This window comes from Penicillium longicatenatum (genome assembly GCF_028827895.1).
Source record: "Penicillium longicatenatum strain IBT 33135 chromosome Unknown contig_11_segment0_segment0, whole genome shotgun sequence".
Taxonomy (NCBI): Eukaryota; Fungi; Ascomycota; class Eurotiomycetes; order Eurotiales; family Aspergillaceae; genus Penicillium; species Penicillium longicatenatum.
Window position 1 is genome coordinate 1,106,144 of NW_026643117.1, and position 23,376 is coordinate 1,129,519.

A 23,376-nucleotide genomic window follows, 5' to 3' on the forward strand; every position below is an offset into this window, starting at 1 on the left:
GATAACAAAACATGAAAATTCAGCATAGCACAAAGGAGTGTGATATCTAGTCCCCATGAATCCATGAATCATCCCCGGACGACTTAAAGATGCATGCGTATGTGAAAGAATCCGATCATTCATTAATTGCTTGCGACAATAGATTACCAAAGTAGATCAGCAAAGCATCTAATCTGTGCCACCTGTGGTAATAAGAGGTTCAGCCACAGGAGGGGTACTGTCGACTTGAATTCCACCCCTTTTGGGATAGAAACTGTCATGAAAAGGAAGGCACCAGCCACCTTCCTGTTCGGGAGTACCGACCCAAGTCCGCAATAAGTACCTTTGCGGCTTGGGGGGTGCAGCATCGGTAAATCCAGTACGGGAATGGAAAGTCTGGCAGCAAGATACGAATTGCATATCACCCATCTCACAGTCGTAAATGAGTCCATGACGCTGACAAGTCTCTTCAAGAACCTTCATGGCTTCAAGCTGTTCATGGGAGAGAGGTGGAATCAGTCCCTGATCACTGAAACGAGACAATGACTTGACAAAATATGGATCCCATCTATTATTTTGAGGCGCTGTTAGAGAATAGCACAGGAAAATGATAGTCAATGTTGAAAACTCACTTGACGTAGACACGCTCCTTGCCACCGGGTTCCTTCATGAAGACGGGGTTCCTGAACCAGGGCTCTTGACCATCTGTCACCTCACCCTTGCGATCCACGTACCAGATGTTAGAAGCCAAGGTCTTGGCTACGTCTGGTCGCTCCTTCACGAGGGCATTCCAAACTGTGTGGGCGGATGCGCAGCCAGATGCACCTCCTGTTTCTCCTGGCGCGCAGAAAAGAAGACCCACAATGTCCGTCTCATCTGTATGGAAGAATTGCCTGCACACAGTTAATGAGAGATTGAATGGGTATATTAAGACCTCACGCAGTCAGATGTAAAAGAAGAAAATAGAAGAATCATTCACAGGTGCAGAGTACTCACGGGGCATTAGTAGCTGAAATTTTGATTGTATGGAGACGATTGTGATAGTCAGCTCCTTGATTCGTCACATGGCCCAAGATAAGCCCCAGCTTGTTCTGCGACAGCAGATATCCGAAATGAACCGATATTCCCATTGTGGCGACGGCAGATTTATATCTTCCCCACTTATCGATAGGCAAGCCTCGAAAGACAATGAAACCACGGCCATTCAAGATATCATCGCGGATTCTCTGCAGCTCAGGCTCGAACTTCGGCATTCGAAAGTTACACTAACATTATCATACCGATTAGCAACCACATAATCGATCTCCGGCGAGTGTGGGTCGTTACCTTGCTGATATTGACGAGCGGAGTTCCCGAGGCAATGAAGTTTTCCACTGCTTCCAAAAGCTGCTGAAGCTCATTTTCCGTCCAGTGATGGATCCACTGCTCCGGGTGGTCGATCATTTCCTGTGGAGTCCAGACTGTCGGCCCACTAATCTCGCGTGGGAACTCCTCAAATGCGCGCAGTTGATCTGGAACCGGGGGGTGCTGACCACTCGTGCGTAGTCCATCGGGAAATAGCTTGCGGTCTATTGGAAGAACGCGAGGAAGGCCTTGAGGCATGCCGCGGAACCCGGGGGCAACATCTAACTGGGCAGACATGATAAAGTTTTGTAAGGAAGATAGTCGTCAAAGTCAATGAATTTGATGTTCTTCTGAACCTTACAACCCCGTCCGGAGTCCTCAACTTATACCCATCTGGAGACTTACAAAGTCTACCCATTCCCATGGAAACCATCAAGCTTTGTTGTCTGTCAAGTTCGATTGAAGCAATGGATATTCTGGACCGCACGGGCAAGATAACTTCCTGCAGGGAGGCTACATACAAAAGCTTAGTATGGCCGGTCGGTCATCACACTGTTCAGTTCCTGGTTTGAAAACTCCTGGAGCCTGCCTGAAAAGGAAATTCATCTCAGATCTTTGAGTTTGGTTTCAGAAAATGGAAGATCATTGCCTTTGGCCGCTGGGGAAGGAGGAAATATCTTGGGCCGTGCGACTTGATTTGATGGTTGGGAGAGGGTAATAGAATCCGGAAAATTTGAAATCAGGGCATGCTGGCAGGCACAGCCCCACAGGAGACAACTTAGCAGACCCTGATTTTGTTTGGGGCCATAAAAGTTGCTCACCTGATATAAGGTTTTAATTAGAAAGAAATTTTGAATACAGTCCCTTATCTCTAGCCACTTAAAGTGGGATATGCAAGATGAAAATCCACGTCATGTGGCGCCTTACGCGAAGGGCTAGTAATTAATCCCGGGGCTGTGAATCTCGAAACCAGGCCGAGGTCATAGCCATGTGTATATTCTGAGTTTTGCCCTCAACGGGAACGAAACCCCTATCCTTGAAGGCAACAGTCACCCAAAACGGGATATCTAGAGGGACAGAATTCGTTAATCTTAATCTGGAGCCTCGAATAGCTATCTTTTTTTCTCGGGGTGCTAAGCTTTACTCTACTAGCTACCTCCTCCGTCCTGACTCCGCTTTTCGGGATACTCGTTATTAGCAGCTGCCAACACCTCTACCGTATCACAAAGTGTGGAAAGAAGAACCCAAATATACATCAATGTACCAATCAATTGATAGGCAGGCACAGTCGCAGTTTGTACGCAGAATAATTCCATCAGCTGCATATTCAGGTTTTTTTGTAGTATTACACGAACGTGAGAGGGTAATGATTTATAGATCTACTCTTTGGCTTAGGTAGATCCGCGCTTTGGCCAGCCCTTTTGCTATTGTGGACCTTTGACGAATTTCACGTGGCAGGGGTTGAATGTCGCAATTAGCACGCCTCACGGTACGCACATCCTCGTCAGTCTGATTATTATTGGATACACCCCACCTGAAGGAATGAAGCCACATTTGCCACATTTGAAAACTTGAAAAGCTGAAGAAAATCAAGGTCTTGCTATTGCTACAAGGAGGGGCAAAGTGAAACACATGTACCTGGACTGAAGATTTAAGCATCGGCATCCTGGTGAATGATGAAAACAACGCCATAACAAACTGCAATTTCCCAAGGAGACGCAGCCCAGCGACGAGAGATAGCCCAGCGACTCAGGCATGGCGTTGGAAAATGAAGATGGGGTGGCAAATGCGCTAGATGCTTTGTCTCCATCTGAAGTCATGAATTCTCAGGTAATCCCGTCCCCTTCACAATGCTCTGCAGATGGGCATGCTAAATGGCTTGGCGGCAGCGACTGCTCTCTTCCTTCCGCGGTTTTTTTGCCAGGGGATCTGCTCGAGACTTTTGTGAATTACTCCCCGATTCTAGCGCAGAGAGATCTCGCTTTTCTTCGCCGCGAAACACCAGCTCAAAAGGTCGGGAATACATTGGCTCTCCAGCCAAAAAGGCAAAATCATCGTCATCGCAACAAAGCCCACATGAAAACCCGTCCACAGATATTGAAAGCTCCGGAATCAAGAGAACCGTTGATACTAATTTCGAGACACAAGAAGCGTGGACCTTCCTGGTGACGCAGGCATCGTCCGAGGCTCAAGTTCATCGTCTCATGAAGGTGTTGGAAGGGGTTCTGGAGGGCCCCCAAACAGACCGAAATCTTCTATCGCAGATTGTGGTCAGCATATAAAACTCAGATATTCGGGTGCCATGAGTCATCCAAGTCTCGCATTGTGCGTCTTTTTCAAGGGAGAAAAGTTATTGATCAAGAGGCACAGAGATTCGAATGCGCCGGTCGCTTCTCCCTCGTCTTTCTCACTCACGACATTGAGGTAATCAAAGCTCAGGATTGGAAGCTAGCGCCTGGACAGAGTCGTCAGCATGCGGCAGTGATGTCAATTTCAAAACAACTGAATGTGGAGCCAGATGAGATCAAGAAGGAGTGGAGGCGAAGTCGGAATTATGTTAAGTTGCTGGAGGAATTGGGTCCAGCTTCTCTGTTGGAATTGGGAACCGGGGTGAACTGGTAGTAAGTTGATGTTTTGGTACAGGGAAAGAAATCCTCGGATTAACACAATTTTGTTTCGCAGCTGGGAGAAAGCTCTTACAAAACAGGACGTCCTTCTCTTCATCCGATTTTTTAGGGAAAGGTAAGCTGCTTCGATCTAGTGAGTGCGTGATAGCTGGTAACAGTTTTCTCTGAAGGTTGCCGTTACTCGAAGCCCGGATCAAAGAATTCAATCAAGTCGCAGGCGAGATGATCTTGGACGGAATGCTCGCCTATGGGTGGACAAAAGAAGCCATTTGTCAAACTGAAACTCGGCTTAGAAACGCTTTATGTCGACATTGTCCCGGAATTTTTGGTCTTTCTCTCTCTACATCCAGCGGGGATTTAGCTGGCGAATTATCAGATGAGGAAATCGTTGATTTTCAGGAAGGCCTGCCACTAGCAGAAGAACAGCTGCTTGATTCGCTTTTCGGTCCGCTACCGTTCGAAGCAGATCTCAATATACCAAGCTTACTAGGAAATGAATGGAATATGGATGTGTCTCATAGCCCTGTGGCAAGTTTTCTCGAAAATGATGGCATATTTCAGGATAATTCGGCAGACTTGGAATAGGTAGTAAGGGGCTCAATTTCAATGATAATTCGAGGGTATGGAGCTGGGAAGAGGAGTGAAACTTTATGGCAGAGCGCAGCGAGGGTATATAGGAGTTGCTTAAGTATGTGTTACTGGGAATAAAATATCAGGAATCGTCAGGCACTCAGCCCAAGTCGTTTCCAGGCGCGGTTAGATGCGTCTATAATCAAGAAGCATCGCCGCCTTCTAATTATTTCCACAATCGCCATTTATCTCAAAGTGGAAAATAAGGATAAAGCAAGCTCTGCCCTCCCTTGAGTACGGTAATTACCGTGTCTGATAATTGATTTATGATTTTTCTCTTGCTAAGTCCAATAATTTTCCCACTAAGCTATGTCGCCTAAATACTGCCATTTTAATTTGACTGCTGCTTCTGTATTCTGTTTATGATCCAACCAAATTCAGATACCTGCCCAGTGGCATACTTTCAGGGTTATCTATCATCAAGCAAAACACCCGGTAGGTTACGGTCTAATAAGACAACGCTCAAAGTTTCTTGAGTAAGTAAGATATGTACTCCATATAATCCTTGGTTCCTCTATAGTCTAGTACACTGTGAACAGTAGACTAGTTGGAATTGGTGGTATTTGAAAAGTCTTCAGGAAAAGTACTTTCATTGTCTGAAAATCAAATTTTGCACACAGCTTCGCAATGGGCTATGTCTGATATATTTCAAAGAAGGTATTTGAATTAATGTGGATTATAATGGAAGAGATGGTATTATCCATGGGTGGGCAGTGGGGGCGAAGTTAACCATTCCGTACACAAAAAAGTGACACAACTTTGAAATAGCTTTCAAGGACTAGACATGACGTCAGGTTTTTCCACCAGAGTAAGAAGATTGAAGGCCACGAGGAAACTTGGAAAGCATGTCAATATTAGAATTAGAGTATTTGAACCGCACAGGTCAATTGGTATAGTGGGACAAAGGAATCCCAAGCTCAGTTCTATTCCAGATCTCGGTCACGTCGAGGATGTTCTTGGTCTTTCAAGAAAACCTTGGAAGTACATGCGCTGCTTCCAAAAGGTCTTTACGTTACTGTATAAATGAATCCTATAGAACTCATGAAGCTTGCAAAAACACCTGCGCACCTTCAGATTCTTTTTTCTCTGAAATTGAAGCATCTTCATCATTTTCGATCATCCTCCTACTTTTCCGGTTCAGAAGATGGAGCTCAGCGCCAAAGTCTTCGTGAACGATGACCTTCGGGCAAAGCTGATAGGTGTAGCCTCGACCAGTTCCACGCACGCCCCAGACCCAAGTCGCACTTTTATCGGGGGGTTCCAAGTCAAAAAAAGACATATCCAGCAAAAGCAAATTCATGCCACGCAAACGGTCTATGATGAGCTCCCGGAGGCCACAATGTGAGAATAAAGTGACAATCGGCTCTGAGAGAATCATCTCACACATTCATTCAGGTCCAGAGAAATAGCATACGATCTTCTACATCAAGAACTCAGCCATGACATCGTACCCCAATTCAACCTCGCTACGTTTGTCTCCACGTACATGGATCCCGAAGTCACCCAATTGATGGCCGAAAATCTACCCAAAAACTTTGTTGACCCCAGAGCATATCCAAGTGTTTCACAGATTGAGAAAAAATGCATCCAGATTCTCGCCAAATTGTATCATTGTCCTGCCGTGGAAAACAAATTGCCTGTTGGTGTGAGCACCGTTGGGAGTTCTGAGGCAATTATGCTAGCTGTCCTGGCGATGAAGGTTCAATGGGCGAATCGACAATACGCCAGCGGGAATCACTCCAAGCCCAACATTATAATCAGCTCTGCAGCCCACGTGTGCTGGAAAAAAGCGGCTCTTTATTTCGAGATTGATGTACAATACGTGCAATGCTCTGAAAATCGATACGTGTTGGACCCCATTCGGGCTGTTGATCTTGTCAATGATAGGACAATCGGCATTTGCTGCATTCTGTGCGTGTTTCCATTCTCAAAAGAGTGAAATTATCGAGACCGTTCCATGCTGACTACTCAAAGAGGTACTACGTACACAGGGGAATACGAAGATGTCAAGGCAGTCAACGATCTTCTCATCGAGGGCGGTCACGATGTGCCAATCCACGTTGATGCTGCAAGCGGCGGTTTTGTGGCCCCCTTTGTTGCGCCAGATTTGCAGTGGGACTTCAGACTTGAAAAGGTAAGATTCAGTGAACTGACATTAAATCTCACATGCACTTACGCCCAGGCAGGTGGCATCAATAAATGTCTCTGGACACAAGTATGGGCTCGTCTACCCCGGCATTGGCTGGGCTCTGTGGCGTTCTCCCGAAAAGCTGCCGGCGAATCTTGTTTTCTACCTCTCCTATCTTGGAGCATCCCAGTCATCATTTACGTTGAACTTCTCCAAGAGCTCATCGCATGTCATTGCCCAATATCGTGAGTTGTACCTTCCCAACAAGAAAGAAACCGGAGCCCAAGCTGATTTCAAGATAGATCAGTTTATTCGTCTAGGAAGAGCCGGTTACCGCAGTTTCATATATGGTATTATGAAAGAGGCGAGTTGCCTGGAGAAATCCCTTAAAAGCATGGGACTCTGGATCCTGAGCAAGCCTGATGGCATTCAAGGAATTCCAGTGGTAGCTTTTCGGGTAGGTCATGCCCTTAGTTTTAAGTTCGATGAATTCGAGCTATCCGCAGAGTTGGAGAGAAGAGGCTGGCTCGTTCCTGCATATCACATGGCGGATGGAGCATCCCACGTTACCTTGCTGCGAATAGTATGTCGAGTTGATTTTACATGTGAGCTTCGCGAGCAGCTCTTGAGAGATATGAAGTTGAGCTTGGAAACCTTGCAGCGGCAATAACAGTGAAAACTGAATGTCGCGACAGAATGGAATTGAAGTATTGCATCTAGACTGTGGCTTGCAATAATGGTTGGTAGGCCTCGTAAGGCCAAGGTCGCTAGTATAGATGTAGATAAGCTTTTACAGCCAGTACATCTCAAATGAGCTCTCGTCTTGGGGAATATGTCATCTTTCATATGTGTTAGAAGCTCTTTATTATACGGAGCCAAGCGAATAAGCATATCTTCTGAGGTGGCATGAATCAATTATGCGCGACTGTACCATCTTGGACATCTAGGACTGACGAATATAGCATATACGGCCATATCGTCCGTTTTGATGCGTTGAATCAGCGATTTGAGGATTTCGACATCTGAGGTTGTCGAAGGCTTATGAAATATCTCTTCTTGGCCCTCGCAACTTGCAAGCGGGTGTTGTATCAAAATAGGCTCGTTAGACTGCTGCTGAGGAACCGAAGAGTCTTTCCCAACTACTTTGCGTTTTTCTTGCTGCCATTGCTCCTGCACGTCCCTCTATTTTTGACTTCGGCCTGGGCCATATCATTCACCAAAGGCAAGCTTTTTGCAGTCACTTGAATCGTGAATCTGATCTCCTTCTCTTCGAGCCATTTACCCCCACGGGGTGCTTTCTCGATTGCTCGCACAGTGGGCTTGGAAGTACTTCCTCTCGCTTCTTTATAACGTTGGCCATCCCCGCAGGCTTTTGCTTCTCAGGTCTTTGTATGTCTTCGTGGCTGATATACTTTCCGCCATCAATTAGAGGTGTCGAAGTTTCATCATGGAAAAGAAGCGATGAGGACCGAGTTTTAGATGCTGCATCTTCACTTTAGGCATTAACTCCACACATACTGACTTTTTCACGCCCCTTTGTACTTGTTGTGTCGTTACCATCGTCTGAACAATCATCTCGCTGCGTGATAATTCTAGTCTGTGACCTCGATAGCATAGCTGGTTCTGCGCTATATAGCGAATGTGGACACGTGCTGAGTTCGTAAGAACGTGATGGACTGGCGCTAGAAATTCTGTGCAACGAAGAAATCACCAGAGATCGAAGACAGGGAAGTGATCCGGTGATAATGATGAGGTAACACTCTGCGATGGTCCAGCCAGCGAGTGGAACAAGTTGACGTGTTCCATCAGTGAAGCTTTCCAGCTTGCTGAGTTCGATTGTGCGTCCTATAGAAGCAAACATGGCACTGTAAAAGTTTTACAAAGTCAATAAATCTCTCGGAGAACAGCTTTCGGCCCTTCTACATACAGGAGGCCAAGACTGAGGAGAAAGATCAAGCTTATCTTCACAGGCAGGCGCAAGTTCAGACTCCAAAATTTGAATAAAGGAAAGACGGCCAGATATAGATCGGTGAAGGAGTTCAATGCTGGGGAAGATCGGGGTGAGATGTTAGCTGGTTTCTTGATGGCTTGGTCAAGGCAGGCCTTACATGTCTGAACCACGGCGTAATCTCTCTGCACACTTGCGGGCAAGCAACCTGTAGAATATTCCGGATTCCAAAGCGCTCTTATGTCTGGGCATTGTGTGAACATCAGAATCACGGAGATGCCATTGATGATGATCTGTAATGCGATGAAGAACCAAAGAATAAGCCAGTGCTTTCGCTCCGTCCCCACAATTCCCAGAAGATAAAGGATGAATGCGCATCGCCCGACTCCGGTTGCGACGATCAAAAATGCCTGAAGGACGGTTGCAAATTTCATCACCTCAATTTGGTGAGCCAGACCGATATTCGCTGACGATTTACCAAAGCCATAGTGCACGGCCACCGTCAGTAATACTGTTGCGATAATCGCCAAGACCTAAGAGACAGATGCCGTGAGTGAACGTAGTCGGCATCCAGTTACTGAATCACGTACTAGCGCCAGAAGCATCACAAAGTCGTCGGCGCGCACATGGTGAATCCGGGTTTTCGCGACGAAGCGCAAAATAAGGATGACGGTGGCAATCCCGGCTGCAACCCATGCACCCGCTACTGGTCCTGCACTGCTTGACATTGTTGAGGTAGTTATGTAACTGCGTTCTCAGACACCGACCCCGTCTTCGGAGGTTACCTGAAGGCGCCCATTGAGGGAAAATTCGAAAGAACATACAAGTCATGGAATACGAAGCCAGATTTGTCCCATGGTTTCAAGGGGTTCATGAAACTCTAAATGAATCTAGATCATCAAGTCGGATAAAGTGGGTACTCAATACGGATGATTCAGCAAGGATAGGCCGAGGCAACAACTTGGAGCATAAAGGATGAACAGAGGTCCAGTTGAATGAAGCAACAAGAATGTTGCGTCAATAATCGTGAAAAAGTGGGCTAGATTTTAACAATAGCAAGCTTCTATCATAAAGTTGAATTTACAAGCTCAAACACCGGCGGACGAGGGAGATAGAGGTCGCAAACTTGCAAGATTGAAGGCCAGCACAGGTTAGAATTTAGCTACTATGGAATTTCACCTTAGCTATTACTGTACAAATTACATTCCACTATACTAGGCCCTCGGAGGCATAGATAATATACAAAATACATCGGGGAAAGAAGTTGTCATCGGGTTGCTCCCGCAAAGAAACGTCCGTCAAAACTCATCCACCTTCGGGCAAGCCATCACACTCACAGTGTTAGTGATAGTCGTCGTGCGGGGGCCAGGAGAATCAGTGATCTGGCTCGGTATCGCGGTGACCACCGGCGAAGTATCGGATTCATGGCTATCGTTGGCCACTGAGGGAGTCGGAGTGGGAACCTTGTCCAAGGTCACAGGGTGGGAATAGTCTGAACACCAACCAATAGTCTTAGGCACAATTCCGGGCTTTACATATGCAGAGGTCAAAGTGCTAGTAGTGCTGGAGGACGGAGCAGGAAGGACGTGGGTATGATGATTGACGTGGGAATGATGATTGAAAAAACTGGAGCTGGGACTGGTGGGGCTCACCGTGACATAAACGGTAGACGTCGCAGCGCTAGGGCAGGTGGAAGTCGTCGGCAAAAGACCAGAGTCCACACAAGCGGTGACGGGCTTGGAGACAGTGAATTTATCTCCCTGCGCGTAGATGATGTAGACGTTGGTGCCGTTGATGCCGCTGATCTGGTAGCCCCATTCGGGGTTGGTGTCGCATGGGATTTGGACAGAGTGAGACAGATCCGACGTCAGGACGTCCGTAGCCAGCGGAACATAAGAGGGAGGCCAGGACACAAAGTTCCAGAGATAAAGACTGAAGTTGGTCGGATCGGTATCGACGCTGGTCCAATTGACGGTGATGGTGGACCCGGCTGCGTAGGTGGTGTTGGCAGCGGGACTGGTGATTTGGATGGCAGTGACAAGCGAAGCAAGCGAGACGATCAGAGGGATCACGGAGCGCATCATCTTGATTCTCTTATTTTTTTGCTTGAATCTCTTCTTTATTTTCGTACAATTGGCTTTCGGAGATCCACTACTCGGAATGATCGGCAGATAGATGGTTTTTCAAGGAGTGACTTATGAGGGAGCAAAAAAGATGGTCGAAAGGAAAAAAAGAGTGACTAGAAGTTGGAAAACGAATTTTGCCAATTGGAAGATAGAAATGGGGCCCAGGGGGATATAAGTATACAATTGCGGGGATTCGCTCCACAAACCCTCGAAAATGAGCCAATTTTAGGAAATTAGATGGTCTTAGAGTGATCTCAGCCGTAAACCTCTTTGAACCATCGTTCATCCTGACAGTCCCAGTGATTGGTTGTGTTCGAGTCAACATGTCGGGTCCGTGCCCGACTATTTCCTTGGCTACAACATCATTCGGATCCGCTGTACAAAAATAAGCGAGTGATTCAGTTGGCACCAGACAACCATCCTGAGCCACTAACACGCCACATGATTAACCAAAGCCGCTCTGCTCAACTCGCAAATTGCCAACATGGCCCCTATGCCTTCCCCTGACGTACCAACATGGCCCCCACCCCTCGGCTGCACGATCCAGTCTTCCGGGGGGAAGATCTGTTGCCTCCACGTGCAGGCCATCAACCGCCCCGCTGTCCCCGCAAGCCATTCACGCTGCGCTCAACACAGCACCTGTCGCCGGTCAAGAGCTGCAATGCACCTCCGACTCCGTTGCTACAGATTGCATACGCAATTCCGCGCTGACATCCTGAAAGCGAATACAAAGGTGATAACCGCAGGCCCCCCCCTAGGTCATAGCGCCTATTTTTATGATCAGCCGCGCCCAGTTGCCAATCGGGCCACATTCCTGCGTTCTCTGGTCGTTTTAGTGCAGGCGGAGATTTACCGGAGATCCGGCGGAAGGAAAGGGAGCAGTTCCTGGACCCCTGCCCTCAGGCTACACATCTCTTCCATCCGTAGGCAATATTGCTTTGTGGCATCTCAAGCAATGCTACTGTATACTTTGGGCAGAAGCGCTTTAGAGACTTCCCGACTTCAACGATCTTAGAATTGGTTCAAGCAATCAAGTTCTTTTTTAGCTATTTCTCACGGGTAAATTCACGAATCGTTCTTTCAACAATTGGTTTAATGATCCGATGTGCTTATATCAAGGACTAACTAATAACTTCCTGTTTTGCCTCAGCGTCAACAGAGTTACCATAAGCTTAAGGAGTACGATCAATGTTGTGACCTATCTACTCAACGCTGTGACAAACTGATTTGAGTCCGCCGAAAGGTCTTGGTCCCTTTTTTTAAGCGAACATTCAGTTGCTGTCAGCCTCATGTCATTCATATCTTTCTTTTCCCACGAACGATTAGGTATGCTGTTCAGGAAGTGAAAGGACTTTTGTTTACCGAAGTATCAAGACCCTACCAGGCCCGTAAGAATCTCGCTAAGAAGCTTTCTTGGTCGAATCTCACTACGGCCAAGCGCCAGATCCGTATCGGAGCATTCCGTGGTGAATTGGCCCTAGTCCTGGGTACCACCAAACAAGACTTTTAATTGGCTGCGTGGGCTCTCTTAATTTCCGATTCATCTATTGCGGAGCTTGAATCACAATGGCAGAATCTTGGCTAATAATTTTGATCTCCCTCGTGGTCATTTCTTGAACCTGGGGTCCATAGAGGTAAATTGCTAGTATCTTAAGTTCCTTATCATCTCCGTCCTTCTTGATAGGTCCGCTCTTTTATGCGAAAGATCTACCCAATCGATCTACCCAATCACTCCGCAAAATGATTTACACTTTTCTAATGCTGGTACTCACAGCGTTAGCCAGCCTGGCCGTGAGTTTACCCCCAAATAATCTAGCTTGACCTAGTCTTCCCACGCAATGACACCTAGACACCATTGGTGTTCACGCCCATTATCGTGGCAATTCAGAACGCCAACTTGGCATGATTTTGTTATATATCCTTGCTCATCTGAATTCGAACGACATTCTGGGCGTCACCAGTATTCACATACTGAAAAGTCCCTCTCGGACCGATTCATCTGGATTAATTATACCGACCGCACAGAATTTACCAAGGTTAGATGGCGCCCTTTTGAAAGCTATGGCTACCATGACACTGCATGTCGATAAATGGTTCAACTTTGCGAGCCAATACTGAAGCTCGCCTTCGGGGACTATACCTCACGACCGCAGTGGGTGGTAAACAGCTTGACTTTCAATCATAGAAATGTTCGGCACCTATAGCAATCGATATCCAGAAGGTTTTCAATAACCCCGATCAAATATTATGAAAGTGGCGGAGATATATGCGCCATCAATGGCGACTTTGCTCTGATTACTTCATATTCTGTGCTATTGAGTAATTCCAAGGTTCGGATGTGGACAAATTATCGGCGACCTTCACTTGTTGTCCAATTGTCCTTATGGAGCCTTTGCGAATGTCACTGAAGTCTGCATGTAGCCACATTACCAGAATTCTGCTTCCAACACGAAGCGGGTATGTTACTACAATCTTCTGGGTTATGGTTGCCACGAGGATTGTTTCAATTATGATGACTGCGAATACCTATGAAGAAATCAGGTAAAAGACTTTTCACAAAAATGTATTCAACTCAATCTGTTAGAAGGATATACAAAGGCACTAGAATCCTGTCGCCGCTTTTCGCATATATATCACGTTCACGCTTATCTGAGCACGAGAAACGAGTTCGTATATCGCATAATAGACTAACGAGTCATTAGCTAGCACGTCAGTACCCTCGTTTGTAAGGCTGGTCCGATTTGAGTTTCGCCTTTTCCAACCTCCATTGGTAACGAAACGCCGGGTATCTTATCTGATCTTACCCGATAGTTGAATATATTACTAGAATTGACTTTTCTTGGGGTAATCGGGCCGTTATGCAAGAAGCCGTGACCCACCAGTTCGATCAACAAATTCAATTTCAAAGTGACAAATTCAACAAAAATTCAACAAAGTTTCTTGATATTGGATCCCACTATAGACCCATCATCAGCTCCTAATGCTCATCACGATACATTAGTGCAGGCCTAGTACAGTGTCTAGCCTATAATGTGAGAATAGAGCGAGTAATCAGGGGCGGTGAAGGAGAAGAAAGCCCGATCATCGAATAAGTAAGGGTACTTAAGGCTTATAAACCATTAGAGCTGTACGTTCAAGCCTGTAAGGCATGCCTAGTTAGCTATCATAATAAGGGGAAATTGCAGGTATCAAAGAACTTCTTCTGGTCTACAATAGATACTAGTCTAGTCTATACAAGGTCCTCGTCCATATTTTGAGTAATGTATCAATATATGTATCAAATTAGAAGCGACACAGTCAAAAACTAGGCCAAAGGGTAGGACCCATTAGTACATGTAGAGTTACGCTTCAATCATCAAATTCGCCTGCTGGCATCCACTTCACTGCAATAGCCTCATGCTTAGTGCTCATGATCCTCTTGTCACGCGACCAGAGCTGAAAGGAGAGATCAGCAGGCCCGACCACCACCTTCACATCAAAAGTGGTTCTCCAGAATGTGGGCTTGGTATTGTACCAGTGTCTGTTTTTCAATTTCTTATCCACGTTTTCAGTGGATATATCAAGATCACAAACTTTCTGAACGCTTCTATGGGTCATGTTCAAGGGTAGTTGATTGGGTGCGAGGGCTGACATGACAATGCTGACTTTCCAGGGTTTATCCTCGCGACCTGGATCCGTCTTCAGTTGAAACTTTCGGGTCAACCCCTGATATGAGATTGGAGCACCCTAGATTGATCATAGTCAAATTAGAGAAGTCAGACAAATCAGTTGTTGGAACTAGGGACATGGAGTAATGATACAAGTGTTTCTGCCTGCTGGAACATACCTGAATAACAAGCCAATCGATCTGATCGATTGCATAGGTCAACTTGTCTCGTGGATCAAGTCGGACTGCCTGTCCGATATGCTTCTCGGGATCATAGATCTTGTCACAGAGAATTCCGTAACTGACGGGGGAGCATCGCGACCCAAAGGTGAGGACCCCACGTTTGATCTGCTGGATCCGATCTAAGACCAAACCATGAACTACTACCAGCTGTCTATATGAACATAACAAATTAGTGTACCATTTCCATGTTATGGTTTCAGAGGCAGACAGTACGGTTCATCAGCGACGAGAATTTGCATTCCGTCCGCATTTGGATGGTCATGGAAGCTCGAATCATTGTACGTCTCCACAAGACGCTGACGTACGTACGGGGAGCTTCCGAAGCCTCCTGATAAGACTAGATATGACTTTTCATCATTGAAAATGTAAGTATTGGCATTCCGGGCCCGGATCACCTGGAGATAAAACCTACGATGCTGTCTCCAGGGTATTTAGAATGCATTTGACGAATATGTCCATCCATGAGCTTAATCATTTCATCAATCTTCGTGTCAAAAGCGAGCTTCAGATCCTCCCTGACGGCGAATGAGTAATGGTCTAAGAGCAGTGAAACATCTGGAGAGATAATAAACATACCATGCAATTTGCATCTGCCCATCATATATCTCTGCATCAATATAATCCTCACTGGGGTTTGATAATGGAACATCTAGTTTCAACCAAGGTGTTGCCGTGGCTTCTGTCCCAAAGGCGCACTTCAAACGCTGGAAACGACCTGATATCATTTTCCATGCTGCCTCCTCTGGTGGATAACTAAGATGATCTTGAATCTTCTCCAATCTTGCACGTATCAAATTGTAAACACTTCGGTCAATGAAAGCTGAACCAATTGGCTGTCCTATAAATTGGTTAGATGGAATGCTTTTTGATCTTCCAATAGAAACCGAGGTAAATTGAAGTCTCCCAATACCTTCAACATGTCCAAGCTGTTCGAGCCTTGTTGGCTCTCCTCGTGACGAAATGAGTTTCAGGACATTCACATCCTGTTACCAGACACTTGCAATTAGTGTTTTGTTGTGAAAGGTATGTAATTAGTCAATTGTTCTCACTGTTGTTCCTCCCCCTGCATCGCAGACCAAGATTGTCTCATCTGTCTATATAATCAAGGTTAGATGATCATCCACAGCTGAAGCCGCCGGGACATGTGCCACTCTTACATGATAATGTTCATTGCCGGCATATACTGCAGCGGCTTCGGCCTCAGTGAGACCTATGGAAACCCGATGCATAGGCGTTTTAGCGCTGATTGCTTTTTCGAGCAGTCTTCTCGTTTCTTCCACCATTCGTACATCTTTCCAGGTAGTTGGAACACTGAAAAGAAATTCAACATGACGCGAAACAAAATTGGGGATGCAAATGTTGAAATGAGAAACTGCGTGTCGGTAGACACACTGAATATAATCCTGAAACCATTTTTGGGCTTGTTCGCGGCTTGGGCCTCCCGGATAATCGTCATGGTATTGAGGCGCAAGATGTAATTTGAAGAACTCCTTGATGTTGGACGATTTGTCTTCTTGATCGCATTGGAAACCCCAGCTTTTCACCAAGCCCTGTTCATCATATTCGATGCACGTTGGTACTTTATTGGCTAGCTCCCCAGGTAATCTTCCTGGCCAACGCTGTATTGTTTTCGGGGGAAGCCATTCCGGTGCGGAGGAGTAGGCGACACCTGTAGTCATAATCGTAACCAAGTCAGAATTGGCACGACGAGGATTATAGCAGGAAGTAAGGTGTACCGGTGAAGGTCATTCCAAAGTCAATACCCACAACAATGTCTGGTGTCCAAACGTCCGAACCATCATCCAACCCTTGATTCTTAACAATAATCACTTCTTTATCGCTCATGTTCGTGGTCAATGGGTCTAGCCATAGGCCTTTGCCCGTTCCGGTACACAGTATCTTTGAGAACGATGAGTTGAGACGTGAAAATGTCTACTTCCGACTTTCGCCCCCTAGACCCTCTGACAGGGATGTTGGCCCCATCACGCACCTCTTATCGGAGCTGAAAAAAAAATCAACCGATTTATGAGCCATTCTCTTTAGCTGCATTAGCCCCCCAACGCCGTCGCAGACTAGGATTCAAACTAGTCATTTGACTGAAAAGGGCCGACTAAATTCCGGTATTCTTCTTTGAAAACAATACAGCTCTCCAATAACTCCCATTCTGCTTCTACTTCTAATCCGCGCCCAAACGTTGAGACTTTCTACTTCAGAATGTCTACACTTCCCGAATCTCAGTCCGCAACTACTTCTCCACCTCCAAACGAATCCGAATATGCATCCACATCTTATTCGTCTTCCAGCGCTTCTAGTGCTTCCCCTACCGAGTCCAGCACAGTCGCCACTACAACAGTAGCTACAACAAGTGAGGGCATTGCGGGTGCTGCTTCTGTGACATCGTACACTAGCATATCGACTTCAGCCATACCATCGAGCTCTGCCAGCACCACGAGTGTGGCAAACAACGGCACATCAAGCATATCATCTTCACAGCAGCATCCCTCTAGTAGCAAAATAAGTTCTGGAGCACTTGCAGGAGCCGTAGTTGGCGCGTTTGCCGGAGGCTGTATCTTGGCCTTCTTGGTGGCCTTCTTTTGTCTACGCCGACGCAAAACGTCACCACATCCTACTGCAAAGGAAGAACCGTCCGTTCTTGTCTCCTCAAATCTCCGCAAGAACCCAAGGCAAAATACCAGGGACGTGCCCAGCTCTTTCATTTCTGTGACGAATGGTACCCCAAAATACTTGGAGACATCCGCCATTGATACCATTCCTGTTGACCTGTCATCATTCATTCCTGAGGCTGCAGATGATAGCGCCGTTTATAGGCGAGTTCAGACATTCTTTGATCAAGTCAGCTTGCATGTGGATAATTATTACTCACGTCCCGGTTCACATCGTCAATTGGCATCTGAGATGGTCGCTCGAGTCAATCAATATGATTCCTCTTTGCTCGGTACTTCGCTGGCGACACTGCTTTCAAACTCCAGATCGCAGAGACCGATCCTTACCCACACACTTCTTCATGCTCTTTTGTTGTCTATTCAACCTAACAGCCAAGAGATGTCCCTGATCCCAGCATGCTACGGCTTGGGGGCAATGGAAAGGGCAACTGATCCTTTGAATGCTGCCGGTAAAGCTCTTCCCTTCCTTGTCTAGCTATCTGTAAATTAACTGACTTGATTCCGGTAATAGATGATCGTGCGACATTTGCCTGGCGCATGTTAACATCTTATCTTTCCATCAAGAATGACCATGCTAGCCCAGCCCAGCTTAAAAGCCAAGAATATTCGATTCAATGCTTTGTAAATGCTTTTACTGAGACATTTGCGTCATACAGCGACCCTCAGTTCAGCGAAGCTGATCGCCTCGCACACTTGACAAGCGTGGCTCGGGCAGCAGCCGATCTTGGCATTTGGCTGTTTTCTCAGCCATGCTCTTTCGAATTCCGTTGGTCGACGGCTATATCCACGATCAATCAGGTCGTTGTTCTCCCGGCTGTGGTCAAAACCCGAGACGAGCATGGTGTACGACTGGCTGTGCCGCAGACTTTGCTAGAGGCGTTCGCACGACAAGTTTGACAACATCATTTCCTGTGCCTCAAATGTTAATAAGAGGAAGAACTTGGAGTTTGAAGGAAATCATATCGACGCGCATCTCTTCTTCGTGTTCTCAAGGGAGGATTACCGGATGCGAACCTTGGGAAGAAGGCCGTTTCTGCCAGTAATTCATATATAATACAAATTCGCATAATAACTGGAAAAAGCCTATCTTGAAGTAAATACAGTAAGAAGAGATGCTAGTCACAGAATCCACTTGCCTCACATAGGTACTAAACAGCATTTCCTTTAGTCCGACGCCATGCCAACATATCATTCATCTCATGGTTCAAAGAACTCTGTGTCGGTGATACCCACATGCTACTCTCGTCTAACTCACTCAGACCACTCACAGAGTCATGCAGACTAGGGGAGCTGTACATCCCAAATTTTTGGGGTATCTCTGCTCCGAGTTCATGCACAGGGACAGGCGGGGGCTGAGGAGCATCAAGCCGCTGGAGACGAGCTAGAACAGCCATGAGACTGGAATGACAAGCCAAAAGGCGGTTGATCATATCTCGCGCTCGTTGATTGTCATGATAAGCCCAACGGAACTGCCTTCCCAGGCCGATTTTGCCATTCCCGGTCTCTCTTTCTACTCGGATGGGTTCAAGAAGAATAGCCACGTCGCGAGCCGCGTTCTCGACGTCAAGGATGGTATTTTCCATCCATAAGTTCTCACCAGGATCAAGTAGAGGAGCTTTTAACTGGCGCAATCGCCGCACTTCGTGGAGTTGCGTCAGGGTGTGGTCTGTTTTTTTGAGCATCTCCGCTGTCTCTTCATTGACAGATGATAGATGGAAATCCCTTCGAGATATTCGCCGCCACATCGACTTCTCACGTTGCGACGTCTGGTCGGATACTATAGATGACTGAACTTCCGATGATTGGTGTTTGGGGTTTTTCTTTTTATGCAATTCAGGGACGCGAAATCCTCCCTTCATTAAGCCCATCTTTGTTGGCGAAATAGTTGATCAGACTGTAAAGGCACAAGAGGACCAGATCTTCCACCCTCCCCATATAATTGCTTTTCTGGTTGAATGATCAAACCTATGGAGAGGGACTGGAGGACCAAAATAGTCAATACGACGATTATTGGAAGAGCTGTGAAGAGGAGAGAAGGCTATTCAGGTGGAAGATCCGAATTTAGGCTAGCAGTGGGCACGGGCCAACCATAAAGGTCCACTCTTTTCGTAGATTGTGTACCTGATTCAGTCCTGGAGATCTCAGAGTGTAGGATCTCATATATCTCAAAGCACGTGGTATGAAGTGGGGACGGTACGGAATGAACGGAAGAATTCCACATGATAGAAGAGGTACGATCAGTGATTCATTAACTCCTCGCAGCAATTTAGGTCTCTATGGTCTGAAACTTGAGAAACCCGCCTCTAGTGCCTTATAACTTTGCTTTTTCTCGGCAGGTTTGGCCCCCTCAACCCGCATTAGCCCGTGATAACTCTGCATTAGCGTATTGACCTTTCGACTGAACCAGCACTCATGTCTACAAACCCAAGCCACGATTTCCTATTGGCCAGTCCAGCTGTGGGTACAGGTCGGTAGAATACAACTAAACATTCTTTTAAGACAATTACAGGGATGGGCAGGTTCGTGAAATCTCACGGATTTTGTCCATACGCGGTTTAACAACTTGTTCCACTCTAGTAAGGTAGTACAGACTGGGTGTCTGTCAATACCACTAAGGGTTTCATCTCGACCAATCCACTCAGGATCACCATGTGTCTAGCCGTACTGCTCCTCCAAGGCCGTCTAGATCCCTGTTTTCGCTAATTTTTGGCGGTTCTTGTTATCAGGCCCGGAGGCTAGGTCCGTGAAGATTGCAAATGAATTGGATGTTGATAGAATCAAAATACGTGATCCTTTGCTGGGCGAACGACATATTCAGGCGATTTATCCACGTAGGGAACCTTATCTTACGCCTTGTCGGCATTTCTATGCTACAATTTCCCACTACCACTCAGAGGCAAGTAAAAAGCTACATTATAAGCATCACTCAGAGAATCATAATATAGGAGGCTTAGAGTGGATACAAAAGCAAGCAATGACCAGTACCTTTGACCACAATTTCGCTAGGATTTGGCCCCCATTTAATTATAATTTGGGCCCCATACCACTAACAGCTTCGACGAATCAAAACTCTACACTATTAAACTAATGCATGTGGGAAAAGCACCCATTTCATTTCTTTAAGCTTGACCAGGAACATCCGCGCGCACACGTGGAAATCAAAGTGTAATGTTGCGAAATTGGTATTCCAGGAACCACCATTTCTTAGTCCCATTCAGGTGTCAACATCCACCGTCTTGTTCAAGAAGATTTTTTTTTTCTTGTTAAAGGAAACTATACCGGGAATATGAGGTTCCTGTGAAGTTCTTCAACGCTTTGGAACTGTTCGAATAAAATTGCGGTGTCGTGCATCTGGACTACAGCGTATCGGCGGTTTCAGATAGCACTTGATAACCACTACTGTACATTTTCGTTAGTCTTCTTAGACTAGTGCGATCGAAGGCTCTCTTGCGGTATTTTACAAGAAACGTTCGCACAAGTGGAAAATTGAATACGGGGACCTAAGACAGCAATAACATGAATAATCCCAAGTATCAGGATGTGAACGTGAAGCATCTCTTCCGGGACCGATGAAATGAAACTCTTTTCAGGCCTGGTTTTTCTTGAACATTGTGCCCCCTATACACATTTATGGCGCCTTGTCTAACTTTTCGCTATGGTAATTCTCGTTAAGGACAATTCTCGTGCGAATTGCTCAACCACCTCTCTCAGCTCCGATTAAATTAGACGGATACCCTATGAGGGCTAGGTGCGAGGAATCGAAGTTCATCCTATATCATATTCCCTGAGCCGAAGAACCACATCATTAAATTTAAATCAGGTCAATTACTCTTTCTGCAGTTGTTTATTAAATATCATGTTGTCTCTCTATCAATTAGTTTACTACTTCGTCTTCCAAGCACCATCACTTCAACGGATCCCACACTTTGAACTCCCATCCGCCACCCAAAGAATTGTTTCTCCCAATCCCAATCCTTTTGGTAAGCCCCGCTGGTGCCCCAGCTATAAAAATATCATCCAAACTCTTGATAGGGACCCGTGCCGCCTCAGGCTCCATTCGATCCGCAACGAGCTGCTTGATGCTCAATCTGGCACGAACTTCTTCGATCTCCTTGATGCGGGTAGTAATCAAGGCCGTTATAGTAAGGTAGACGCCTAGCCCGATCATGAGGACCACAGAGGCCACGAGAAAGTAGAGCGGCGTGATGGGGACCCGCGCAACAATCTTCGTGGTGCGTTGCCGCCCACTGAGAATCGGGGAGGTCTGAAGCGCTCCGGAAATAATTGACAACAGGACCCGGCTATATTCGAGCGAAAATGTGTTGGCCATGTCCTGTGTATCATTGGCCAAGAGGGCACCCAGATCTGCGGCATCGCGGAGTTGGAGATCCCCGGAGTTAAGGTTAGACTCTGCCACCATGAGTGCTGTACTCACGGAGCGGTTGCTGGGAGTTGCCGTGAAGTCCGTGACAGAGCCGTTCACGGCAGTGTATTTGACATCGTACACGGTGGTATTGCAGAAGAAAAGATAGCCGACGCCACCGAACTCCTGCGCGATGACCCCCGGGTCATTACGCTGGATGAGCTGGAGGGCAGCAGCGGAGGAAGGGTCTGTGAATCCTCCAAATCCGATGTAGAATGGGTTGCTGATTGTTTCATCCGACGATGTGGCGTTTTGGGTGCCGGTGGCGTCGGTAAAATAATGCTTGGAGAAGTCCTCGCGGGGGCCATTCACTAACCCCCACCAAGCAGTATATTTGGCACAGTGGAACACAGAGCCAGCTCCCGAAGTGATGTTGGCACGGCTAACATTGCAGTCTGCCGTTGCAGACTGGCATTGTGTAGAGACTGAGAACGTGGTGGCGGTGAAGTCATGTCCTTGATCTCTACCGTTGTTAGGGATCCCGAGAAAGGCGTGGGTGGTGTCGACCCCGTAGACGACATTCACGCTTCTGGTTGTCGAGATGTTGTTGAAGACCTCGAGCGTAGTAATGGGGTTCAAAAAGTAACCGCCTCTGATGCTGGGAGAGAGGGAGCAGGGGCGATTGTTCTGCTCGTTGTAGGTATTGTCCTGACTTGTGCAGTTGGAGTTTAAAACCATGCTGTATGCGGCCGTGTCGCTGCGAAGGGAGCCAAATTGGGTGAATTCAGTGGGATCCGTGGTGAAGTGTAACCAGGTGTCTCCTACAAAAATCAGCGCTCTTTTTCAGAGCCACTCTTAGTATCATGTAGTCTCTCTCGAGGGGAATGTCCATACCCAAAAGTCAGGGTCACGCAGGCTATTCTCCCAAGCTTGATCAACTGTGGGGGAGGGTTGGTCTGCTTCTGACTCTTGCTGAATCGAAACTTCAGCCACCGCCAGACGGTGAAATACCCGGCATTCTCAATCAGATCCAGCGTCAGATAATAGTGAAAGGGCGACAAAAGCGCGTCCGGATCACCAGCTCTGGTTTTGGTGAGCACCGCCGAAGCCAAAGGGTATGCGGCTAATCCAGCGGCAACAGTGGACAAGAACCCAGCAATGGTACTCGACAGTGATGCAATTTTCATGAGTATTGTTGGGTTAATGTCGACGTATAATGTTCCGTGGTCATTTTGCTGGGTTCCAGATCGGACCAGGAACCCGCTAGGCGTCATCTGCTCCACCCGGTAATGATAGATGAGTGCGAGAAGAAGAGCAACAAGAGCCGCCAGAGGAATTGTTAGTATAAGGAATCCCAAAAGGATGTTCGCATATTTCCCGGTGATCCTTCGAGGTGGTCCTAAGTTTTCCGTTGACACGGTAGTATAAACTGGAGGAGTCATCCTGGGAGAGACTTTGGACTGTGCTATGTTGCATCAGGCTATGGTCAGTCTTGGGTGTGGGCACGGGTCCAGTTATAGGCTTTTCGTATTCGGCCTCATCGGCTAATTCTTCACTTGCTTGAGAAAGTTCACCGGGGCTTGCATGAGCTGAACGAACACTTAAGCAAGCCCAGTGGTTAGAAGGAAATCCACCCACTGATGGCTGGCCGGCTGGAT

General features: G+C 46.7%; 10 protein-coding genes across 10 annotated transcripts; 5 read left to right on the forward strand and 5 right to left on the reverse strand.

Annotated features, from left to right (window-relative positions):
- Positions 1 to 168: 168 nt before the first annotated feature.
- N7484_000406 (taurine catabolism dioxygenase TauD) lies at positions 169 to 1,620 on the reverse strand (the record flags this gene model as incomplete). The annotated part of the gene is made up of 4 exons (XM_057110827.1): positions 169 to 547; positions 612 to 872; positions 976 to 1,244; positions 1,306 to 1,620. The coding sequence occupies 4 exons, from the start codon at positions 1,618 to 1,620 to the stop codon at positions 169 to 171; spliced, it is 1,224 nt and encodes a 407-aa protein (XP_056978053.1).
- Positions 1,621 to 3,184: 1,564 nt separating this feature from the next.
- Positions 3,185 to 4,535, forward strand: N7484_000407 (glutamate decarboxylase; the record flags this gene model as incomplete). Its single annotated transcript, XM_057110828.1, has 5 exons — positions 3,185 to 3,234; positions 3,290 to 3,593; positions 3,640 to 3,944; positions 4,006 to 4,065; positions 4,121 to 4,535. The coding sequence occupies 5 exons, from the start codon at positions 3,185 to 3,187 to the stop codon at positions 4,533 to 4,535; spliced, it is 1,134 nt and encodes a 377-aa protein (XP_056978054.1).
- A 1,531-nt stretch (positions 4,536 to 6,066) lies between these two features.
- On the forward strand, positions 6,067 to 7,378 carry N7484_000408 (Glutamate decarboxylase; the record flags this gene model as incomplete). The annotated part of the gene is made up of 3 exons (XM_057110829.1): positions 6,067 to 6,491; positions 6,555 to 6,714; positions 6,767 to 7,378. The coding sequence occupies 3 exons, from the start codon at positions 6,067 to 6,069 to the stop codon at positions 7,376 to 7,378; spliced, it is 1,197 nt and encodes a 398-aa protein (XP_056978055.1).
- A 922-nt stretch (positions 7,379 to 8,300) lies between these two features.
- Positions 8,301 to 9,384, reverse strand: N7484_000409 (uncharacterized protein; the record flags this gene model as incomplete). The annotated part of the gene is made up of 4 exons (XM_057110830.1): positions 8,301 to 8,336; positions 8,420 to 8,573; positions 8,636 to 9,189; positions 9,247 to 9,384. The coding sequence occupies 4 exons, from the start codon at positions 9,382 to 9,384 to the stop codon at positions 8,301 to 8,303; spliced, it is 882 nt and encodes a 293-aa protein (XP_056978056.1).
- A 570-nt stretch (positions 9,385 to 9,954) lies between these two features.
- Positions 9,955 to 10,740, reverse strand: N7484_000410 (GPI anchored serine-threonine rich family protein; the record flags this gene model as incomplete). Its single annotated transcript, XM_057110831.1, has 1 exon — positions 9,955 to 10,740. One exon carries the CDS (start codon positions 10,738 to 10,740, stop codon positions 9,955 to 9,957), a length of 786 nt encoding a protein of 261 aa, XP_056978057.1.
- A 558-nt stretch (positions 10,741 to 11,298) lies between these two features.
- Positions 11,299 to 11,493, forward strand: N7484_000411 (uncharacterized protein; the record flags this gene model as incomplete). The annotated part of the gene is made up of 1 exon (XM_057110832.1): positions 11,299 to 11,493. One exon carries the CDS (start codon positions 11,299 to 11,301, stop codon positions 11,491 to 11,493), a length of 195 nt encoding a protein of 64 aa, XP_056978058.1.
- A 2,637-nt stretch (positions 11,494 to 14,130) lies between these two features.
- Positions 14,131 to 16,516, reverse strand: N7484_000412 (Hsp70 family protein; the record flags this gene model as incomplete). Its single annotated transcript, XM_057110833.1, has 9 exons — positions 14,131 to 14,508; positions 14,609 to 14,822; positions 14,885 to 15,018; positions 15,084 to 15,186; positions 15,248 to 15,509; positions 15,582 to 15,654; positions 15,721 to 15,765; positions 15,829 to 16,340; positions 16,408 to 16,516. The coding sequence occupies 9 exons, from the start codon at positions 16,514 to 16,516 to the stop codon at positions 14,131 to 14,133; spliced, it is 1,830 nt and encodes a 609-aa protein (XP_056978059.1).
- A 369-nt stretch (positions 16,517 to 16,885) lies between these two features.
- Positions 16,886 to 18,252, forward strand: N7484_000413 (uncharacterized protein; the record flags this gene model as incomplete). Its single annotated transcript, XM_057110834.1, has 2 exons — positions 16,886 to 17,804; positions 17,867 to 18,252. The coding sequence occupies 2 exons, from the start codon at positions 16,886 to 16,888 to the stop codon at positions 18,250 to 18,252; spliced, it is 1,305 nt and encodes a 434-aa protein (XP_056978060.1).
- Positions 18,253 to 18,503: 251 nt separating this feature from the next.
- N7484_000414 (uncharacterized protein) lies at positions 18,504 to 19,223 on the reverse strand (the record flags this gene model as incomplete). The annotated part of the gene is made up of 1 exon (XM_057110835.1): positions 18,504 to 19,223. One exon carries the CDS (start codon positions 19,221 to 19,223, stop codon positions 18,504 to 18,506), a length of 720 nt encoding a protein of 239 aa, XP_056978061.1.
- A 2,337-nt stretch (positions 19,224 to 21,560) lies between these two features.
- N7484_000415 (uncharacterized protein) lies at positions 21,561 to 22,093 on the forward strand (the record flags this gene model as incomplete). The annotated part of the gene is made up of 2 exons (XM_057110836.1): positions 21,561 to 21,587; positions 21,650 to 22,093. The coding sequence occupies 2 exons, from the start codon at positions 21,561 to 21,563 to the stop codon at positions 22,091 to 22,093; spliced, it is 471 nt and encodes a 156-aa protein (XP_056978062.1).
- Between the last annotated feature and the right edge of the window lie 1,283 nt (positions 22,094 to 23,376).